This window comes from Scylla paramamosain, chromosome 12, assembly GCF_035594125.1.
Source record: "Scylla paramamosain isolate STU-SP2022 chromosome 12, ASM3559412v1, whole genome shotgun sequence".
Taxonomy (NCBI): Eukaryota; Metazoa; Arthropoda; class Malacostraca; order Decapoda; family Portunidae; genus Scylla; species Scylla paramamosain.
The window spans coordinates 22,883,444-22,892,947 of record NC_087162.1 but is presented as its reverse complement, the minus strand read 5'-3'; the positions used below and the strand labels follow the sequence as shown (position 1 = coordinate 22,892,947).

Sequence of the window (9,504 nt, the reverse complement as noted above, 5' to 3'; positions counted from 1 at the left end):
ACAACACAAGCCGCGCGAGTTGTAGTTAACTTAATAATAGTAACCTTTGGACTGCCTCTCATCAAACACAAAAACAACACGGCATAAGACTTTAGAGAATAATTTTGAAAGACACTGTTGGGAATAAGGAGTGATGGAGCGATTCAGGCCTTTTCATTCCTGCAGTTCTCTTTTCGCATAGTTAAAAAAAAAAAAGAAAAAAAAGAAAAAATATATATATGGCAACTCGAATAAGCTACCTGTTATATTGCCACTATCATTCAAAGGGTTAATATTGTCAAAGGATCTATTTACCTTACACCTGCTTCGCTCAGTCAGCCACTCACTGATCTCCCAAGCTCACACCTGCACCACACACCTGTTCCACACACCTTCACACACCTCCACCCATCTGCTTCACACACCTGCACCACGCGGCTCTTTAGCGTCATGAACACGAGTCCAGTCTGGTTCTGTCCCTGGTTGTGTCTCCGGTTCTCCTCTTCCTAATGGCCTCGCTCCTCCTCCTCCTCCTCCTCCTCCTCCTCTACGTGCTCTCGCCTTTCCTCACTCCTCTCCAGTTCGGCGCCGGCAGCTGGCTGGAAAATGCAAGAAATGTTTATCCAGCGTGAAACAGCCAGATGATTTAAGATAATTTCAAAATATATCAATTGCAACCCTTCTCCGCCATCTTTCAGGGGAGTGGCAACCATTATTTTTTTTCAGCTCTAAGCCAACACCCTTTGTACGTGGAAATACGAGTAGTAAAGCTTGACCTATAGAGGAGAGAGTTCAGTGTACGCGGCGAAGGGTTCATAAGAGTCCATGAATCCACGACGGTAGGTGGCCAACATGTCACACGCACGTCAGTCAGTGCAAGGCGAGGCGAGGTGAGCAAGGAAAGCGACTGACTCACTGGTTACTGTACTTTCTCTCTCCTCACTGTTAACACATGCTGCCACCGTGAGTAAAGCGCCGCTCCGACCGTGCACGCAAATAAACAGTCGGTATACGTACTTACATATACAATGATGCAGGAAATCATGAAGTTAACGCTTCGACTGCTAATGGTATGTACATGTAATTTAATTTGCAGGAATTTTACTCAATAAAAACTAGGGGGAAAAGTTCTAAAAAGCTCCACTATAAGTTCGATGACACACACACACACACACACACACACACACACACACACACACACACACACTAATGGTACAGGCACAGTAAAATAATAATAATAATTACTAAAACAAAAAAAGACGGAAAGATCTTTAAGAAGGAAACGAAAATCAAACAAGTACCACCGTGAAAGAAGAAGAAGAAGAAGAAGAAGAAGAAGAAGAAGAAGAAGAAGAAGAAGAAGAAGAAGAAGAAGAAGAAGAAGAAGAAGAAGAAGAAGAAGAAGAAGAAGAAGAAGAAGAAGAAGAAGAAGAAGAAGAAGAAGAAGAAGAAGAAGAAGAAGAAGAAGAAGAAGAAGAAGAAGAAGAAGAAGAAGAAGAAGAAGAAGAAGAAGAAGAAGAAGAAGAAGAAGAAGAAGAAGAAGAAGAAGAAGAAGAAGAAGAAGAAGAAGAAGAAGAAGAAGAAGAAGAAGAAGAAGAAGAAGAAGAAGAAGAAGAAGAACCACCACCATCTCATGACTTCATGTTTACGATTCATAGTCTTTGTTATGGGAAAGGTGCCATTCATCATCATCATCATCATCATCATCATCATCATCACTAATTATTGCTTTCCTAATCAAAGAAGAGACGGACGATGTGAAAAAAAAAAAACGACAGGAAGAGGAGGAGAAGGAGGAGGAGGAGGAGAAGAAAAGACAGCTCGTGTGATCCTCCTTTTCAAAGACATACTTTATTTCCGCCAAAGAGAATTCAGAGGATCTAATCATCTTTAAAGAAGTGTGAAATAGTGAAGAAGAGGAGGAGGAGGAGGAGGAGGAGGAGGAGGAGGAAGGGTACTAAGTAGATGAAAGTAGAAAAGAGGGAGGGAAAGTGTACCGTGCTGCCGCTGTTACCCCTTAAGTGTACGTGGTCCTCGCAGCTTGCCTCCTACAGGATGGGGACATGGCGTGAAGGAGTCATATTTTGAAGCCTGACCGTTTATTTGGTGTAGAGATAAGACAGAGTACAGTGTTTACTCGCCTCGAAGTGATGCTTGTCTCCTTCTAGGCGATTCTGCGACCTTTAACCAATCACTTACAAACGCAACTGTCACGTGGTTTAGAAGAAAAGGGTGTGGAGGAGAGAGAGAGAGAGAGAGAGAGAGAGAGAGAGAGAGAGAGAGAGAGAGAGAGAGAGAGAGAGAGAGAGAGAGAGAGAGAGAGAGAGAGAGAGAGAGAGAGAGAGAGAGACTCGAGGAATACAAAGGAATACAAAGGAGGAGGAGGAGGAGGAGGAGGAGGAGGAGGAGGAGGAGGAGGAGGAGGAGGAGGAGGAGGAGGAGGAGGAGGAGGAGGAGGAATCTTAGTTTAAAAATCTTGGGAATCTTTAACAAAATTATCAAGGTTAATTATAATCATGTCAACTTGAACATGTACCTGGTGTGTGTGTGTGTGTGTGTGTGTGTGTGTGTGTGTGTGTGTGTGTGTGTGTGTGTGTTACTCTTCTTCCTTTTCTTTGTTTTCTTTTCTTTTCCTTTCCTCCATCCTCAATTACATTCTCGTTATGTCATTTTACTCACTTTCCTTTTTCTTTCTTTCACTTTCCCTAAAAAAAAGAAAAAAAAAGAAAAAGTTTATTCTCTCTCTCTCTCTCTCTCTCTCTCTCTCTCTCTCTCTCTCTCTCTCTCTCTCTCTCTCTCTCTCTCTCTCTCTCTCTCTCTCTCTCTCTCTCTCTCTCATCACTTCCTTGACTACTTTTTTTTTTGTTCTTTACTCCTCACCTCTCTGTCGCCTTTTTTCCTCCCTCCTTCCATTCCTCCTTAATTTCTTTCCTCCCCTGTGTGGCTTTTTCCCTCCCAGCGTGTCACAACATCCTTTAGTTTCGGGAAGAAGACGGAGGAGGAGGAGTGAGACGAGACGGGGAAGAGGAGGAAAAGTACTAAGTATGGGGAGACTGAAAAGCACTTGGGAGAGGAAAACAAAAAACAGTAACCCAATGGAAATTTAAGACATTCTACGGATTACATAACTGACTCAAAATTCTGATAACGCTTATTGGTTTATTCATTTATCTATTTTTTTTGCGTATTAATTGTTCGTAAACGCGGATAAATAAATGCAAAAAATAATGAGTAAAATTTATATAATTATGGAATTTAAATACAATCAGCAGCAGCAGCTGGAACAACAACAACAACAACAACAACAACAACTACTAACTGCTACTACTACTACTACTGATAATAGATTTTTTATTTATTTATTTTTTTTTACGTTCGGTTCCCCTAGTTTATCATGGACAATACGATGCCTGCTAATAAAGGACTTTGGATTTGGCATGTGGGAGCTGTTACCGCGAGTGGATGCCCTTCCTAACCTCGGACAGTGGCCAGGATACAAACTCGTGCGCCTGAAGACCCCTCCCTTGACCACACAGCACACGCGGTCCAACTTATCATCATCATCATTACTAAAAACAGTATTAGTAGTAACAACAACAACAACAACAACAACAACAACAACAACAACAACAACAACAACAACGACAACGACAACAACAACAACAACAACAACAACAGCAACAGCAACAATAACAACAACAATCAAAGTAGTTCCAACCCGACACTTGACTTTTACCTTAGAATAAAAAGAAAAAAAGAAAAAAAAAGAAACACGAAGCTGCCGTAAGAAAAATAATATAAACAAAAAATCAGCTGATGTGACAAGATTACTTTTTTTCATCCACCTGCCAGTTTTATTTCTCTCCTGCCCCCCCCTCTCTCTCTCTCTCTCTCTCTCTCTCTCTCTCTCTCTCTCTCTCTCTCTCTCTCTCTCTCTCTCTCTCTCTCTCTCTCAAGGTAGGGAGAAAATGACGCTAGGGTAGGACATAAAATGGATGAAAGTCAATAAAAGAGAAGAAAACGAATATTGGACAAAAATGGAAGGGAGAAGGAGGAAAAAATATTCAGGAGAGAATGTAGGACGTCGCTGCCACACAGAAAAGTTGTCTTCCATATGCAGTATACGAGGAGGAGGAGGAGGAGGAGGAGGAGGAGGAGGAGGAGGAGGAGGAGGAGGAGGAGGAGGAGGAGGAGGAGGAGGAGGAAAAAATGGTAGGACAGTTGAAATAAGTGAGAGAGAGAGAGAGAGAGAGAGAGAGAGAGAGAGAGAGAGAGAGAGAGAGAGAGAGAGAGAGAGAGAGAGAGAGAGAGAGAGAGAGAGAGAGAGAGAGAGAGAGAATTATGACCGATAACAAAAGACACAATACAAGCTACGAAAAAATGTAAAAACTTTTTAGCTAAGTAAGAGGGGGAAAAAAATAAGAAAAGAAACGAAAGGATTAAAATACCTTAACGAGAATAACTGAGAATGGAAGAAAGAAAATATGAAAAGAAGGTAAGAAAAATACAGCAAAATATCCACATGCACACACACACACACACACACACACACACACACACACACACACACACACGCTTACACGCACTCATCCATCCATCTACCCACGCACACACACACACACACACACACACACATTCATCCATTGATCTACCCACACACACACACACACACACATTCACACACACAGCCACACAAGAGAGATAAAGAAGCTCAGAAAAACAGTTGTCCAAATACAACAACAGATCGCTGGCATGCATTACCGACGGAAGTGGGCGGCTTGTGCTAACAGTACACAAAAATTGAAGAGAACAAAACCTGACCAGTTTATATGAATAACGACGGGTCATAACAAGCTTGACTTAATCCTGTAAAAATACAAAGAGGTAAATAATACGAAAAATAAAACTTGATAATCCTCCTACCAACACACACACACACACACACACACACACACACACACACACACACACACACACTGGACAGATATGGAGCTGCAGGGGTGCCTAGGTTTAGTCTCTCTCTCTCTCTCTCTCTCTCTCTCTCTCTCTCTCTCTCTCTCTCTCTCTCTCTCTCTCTCTCTCTCTCTCTCTCTCTCTCTCCTTCACTAAACACCTGCTAAACAGTGTGAATAATGACAGGAGCGATTAGCATGTTGGAAGCATTGGCGAGAGAAGAGAACGAGCGGTAAAGCGAGGAAGAGGAAGGGGAGAGAACACGGATGAGGATAAGGCAACAGGCGGAGGGCGATAAAGAGGAGGGAGGTGAAAAGAGCATAACATGAGGGACGTAAGGATGGAAGGCAGAGGAAGGGAAGGCAGGGAGATAGACAGGAAGGAAGTGAAGGATAAGAAGAGAAGGATAGTTACAAGGAAGAGGACAGCAGGGAGAGGTGAAGGACTGGTAGATGGGGATAGTAGAAAGATTAGTAAAAAGAGGAATTACTGAGTGAAAAAAAAAAAAAAAAAAAAATATATATATATATATATATATATATATATATATATATATATATATATATATATATATATATATATATATATATATATATATATATATATTGTGAGGGGAGGAGGGTTAGCAGGGAGAGTGAAAGAATAATAAACAGAATAAGGAAAGTTACAGAGGAAGAAGGAAAACTGGGAGAGTAGAAGGAAGAGTGAGAGGAAGAGGAGAATTAAAAGAACAGGAAGAGTGGAAAGGGAGCGATAAAGTTGAGAGGAAGAGGAGAATTAGAGAGTAGGGCTGAGAGGAGAGGATAAAAAAATGGGAGAAGAGGAGGAGAAAGAATGGGAGAGGAAGAGAAAGAGGAAAGAGACTGACAGAAGAGGAAAAATGGAGGAAGAGGAGGCAAAGAGAGAATAAAGAGGATTAGGAGAAGAAGAGAGTTACAAGGAAAGGGTAGATTGGAGGAGGAGGAGGAGGAGGAGGAGGAGGAGAAAATGTTAAGCTAAATAAATAAACCTTCGATGAAATGAAAATGAACGATTGGATAAACAACAAAAAGAAAAGGAAATAAAGGAAAGAAAGAAAGAAAGAGGATTTGCAGATGATTAACCTTGTTCGTGTGTGTCCAGTTATTTGTTCAGTTCTCTCTCTCTCTCTCTCTCTCTCTCTCTCTCTCTCTCTCTCTCTCTCTCTCTCTCTCTCTCTCTCTCTCTCTCGTTCCTTCCCTCGTTACCTTTTCGATGTCTTAACAAACCAGAGTCAACAAAGCGAACGTAATCTCTCTCTCTCTCTCTCTCTCTCTCTCTCTCTCTCTCTCTCTCTCTCTCTCTCTCTCTCTCTCTCTCTCTCTCTCTCTCTCTGTCTGTCTGTCTCTCACGCCAACGCAACAGGCCACCCAGTCGTCACAATACATCAAACATACTTCAATCAAACACGTGAAGCTAATAAAGTTGCAATAAGGTTGAAAATAACATTGAAAATCCATCATATTGCTATTCTAAACCTGTACATTGCCTAAAGATACTCATACCTACTATTATTTACTTATTTATTCATTCATTTATTTTTAATATCAGGTAATACACACATAAAAGGTACGCAATTTACCTGCTAAAAGCTCATTCTTTCACCTGCGCATTCATCACCCACATGTTTTGGACGATAAAGGATACGAGTATACATGGATATACACATAGAGAACATCATGTATAAATCAAAACACAGATCCAGTGTATGTGTATAGATGAATTAAGAATAAACACAAATAAGAGGGATATTCTGTATGCGTAAGAGCGTAGAGGAAGTGTAGATGAAGGGATGGGTATACTGTACACATGTTTATTTTAGTACGTGCATAGGGAACGAAAGGGGGATAAAAAGGGTAGGAATTCACAGTACTGAACTAATCATCACCGTGAACGCGGGTGCTCCTTTCATCATCATAGACAAAAAACACAGGCAGCACATCTGACGCCAAATTATATTACGGTGAAGTGAAGTGCAGGGCATATGTGAATCATGCACTGAGAGCTCGCGCGGCCGGACAGACAGACGGACACACACACACACACACACACACACACACACACACACACACACACACACACACACACACACACACACATTAGACCTTTATTCGTTAGCTTTTCATAGTTTCTCCTCTTCCTTCTCCTTCTCCTTCTTGTCTCCTCCTCCTCCCCCTCCTCCTCCTCCTCCTACTACTACTAGTATTACTGTAACGACCACCACTAACACCACTGCTACAACTATTTTTCTTTCTCTTCCCATCACTACCATCTCCACCATTCCTGACTGCTGTTGCTGCTGCTACTGCTACTGCTACTACTACTACTACTACTACTACTACTACTACTACTACTGCTGCTGCTGCTACTACCACCGCCAATACTAATACGCCACTGAGCATTTGCGGAGCAGCTCGCCAGGACAAGGTGTCTGTGTGTGTGTGTGTGTGTGTGTGTGTGTGTGTGTGTGTGTGTTGGGGGACGTGGAGGGTCGTGTAAATATTCTCCAGACATTTCTCAAACTTTCCTCACAGGTTTCAACGTTCAGCATTTTTTTTAAACTACACAGTCTTTACCACCTCTAGAGAGAGAGGACAGAAAGAGAGAGAGAGAGAGAGAGAGAGAGAGAGAGAGAGAGAGAGAGAGAGAGAGAGAGAGAGAGAGAGAGAGAGAGAGAGAGAGAGAGAGTAATGGTTCCCACTGTCAATATACTCGTGTACATTATGCGACTTGTTGTTCTCTTTAATGCAATTACCAGCTGGATAGAGTTACTGTGGTGCTAAAAATAGTAATACTAGCATTAGTAGTAGTAGTAGTGCTGGTAGTGGTAGTGGTGGTGGTGGTGGTGGAGGTAGTGGTAGCAGTAGTAGTAGTAGTCGAATAATAATAATAATAATAATAATAATAATAATAATAATAATAATAATAATAATAATAATAATAATAACTAATATCATTACTATTACTATTTGTCCCCCTTTAATACAATTTACAGTTGGCTTTAGGTATTATATTATTATTGCCATTATTATTATTATTATTGTTATTATTATTATTATTATTATTATTGCTACCAAAACTACTTGCTATTCCCTTTAATGCAATTAGTAATGGGATATAGAAATTATTATTATTATTCGTCAGTTTGTTTTCGTCTGTCTGTCACATTTTATCTGCTCGACGTGTGTGAGGCGTGGGGCGTGGTGGCCATAAGGCTGTACAATGTCAGGGGTGTGGCGGGAAGGAAAGGAGGTGCAGACTTTATTAGGTGGTGGTGGTGGTGGTGGTGGTGCCAGACAACAGTAGCAAGATGGTAAACAACATGAAAGCAAAAATTAACTTCATAAATTATAAGAGAAATACGGATGCTAGAGATAACCGTACCAATAATTACTGCAACAGTTTAAAAATCCTTCTGTCACGTGATTAATTAATGTTTGGTCATAATTTAGCACCCCAAGGGCGAGATCACAAGGCACAGTGCAATGACGAGTAAGTGTGAGAAATTATGAGAGAATTATGATGCAATGAGTAACATTAAGACACTGAGACGCAATAGTGTCAATCCGGACGCCGCTGTGATATGAGAGAAAATTATTAATACTATGAACGGAAGCAAGTTACGGTAGAAGAAGAAGAGTGAGGCCATTACGCCCCAGTCCCGTCACAGGTGATGGGAACATAACAACCTAAGAATAACAAAGTCAGGGAAGCTGCGAGAAGCCACCAGACCTACACGTGTCAGTCCCTCCACTTAACTTACCTGTCTATTTCAACCTATCACCCTCATCCACGAATTTACTTAATCTTCTTTTAAAGCTCCCTAATGACTCGGCACTAACAACCTGATTAGTGAGTCTATTCTATTCATTTACCACTCTGTTTGAGAACCAGTTCCTTCCTTTTCTTTTTTTAAGTCAAATTTTATCAAGATGTAGACTGATTCCTACACCTTGCAGGCACTGAGGGTTTACTGTGTGTCGGCCGCACCACAGCTCAAGCAGGCCAGTCGTTAAGAGTTCAAGACTCTTTTGTGTCGGAGTACAGCTAATGGAACAAAACAATGGGACAAAAGCCTCCTATACTGACAAAAAAATTAACCAAGAAGTCGAAAAAGGAGGCCAATCCAGCGCCGGTGTCTGTAAAAGTGGTGGAGTCACAACGGCAGGCGGTGACTGCAGTGACCAGAGCATACGAGAACATCAGAAAACCCACCTACCCTGCCACACACACACACACACACACACACACACACACACACACACACAAATCGCCTGTTATTTTAATCCTTGGAAAATTATTAATGGCGAAGTGTGTGACGGAAAACAGGTAATGGAAGGTGTGTGTGTGTGTGTGTGTGTGTGTGTGTGTGTGTGTGTGTGTGTGTGTGTGTGTGTGTGTGTGTGTGTGTGTGTGTGTGTGTGTGTGTGTGTGTGTGTGCAGATGAAGTAAACAACATAAAATACCCCCTCCTCCCCCTCAAAAAAAAAAAAAAAGTTGAGGAAGATGAAAGAAAACTACTAAAAATTACGTTTAAAAACGATAAAGAGGGTG

The 9,504-nt window shown here is 41.4% G+C and overlaps 1 protein-coding gene across 7 annotated transcripts in view; it reads right to left on the bottom strand.

Annotated features, from left to right (window-relative positions):
- Nucleotides 1–9,504, bottom strand: part of LOC135105903 (uncharacterized) — a 107,131-nt gene that overhangs the window by 5,331 nt on the left and 92,296 nt on the right. For 2 of the 7 annotated variants that reach the window (XM_064014571.1, XM_064014575.1), the window contains one exon: nt 153–578. The exons of the other annotated variants lie outside the window; for them this stretch is intronic. In XM_064014571.1, the coding sequence (XP_063870641.1) occupies nt 527–578 (52 nt within the window). In that variant the 3' untranslated portion in view covers nt 153–526. Of the gene's footprint in view, nt 1–152; nt 579–9,504 lie in introns of those variants that run through there. 7 annotated transcript variants of the gene reach the window in all.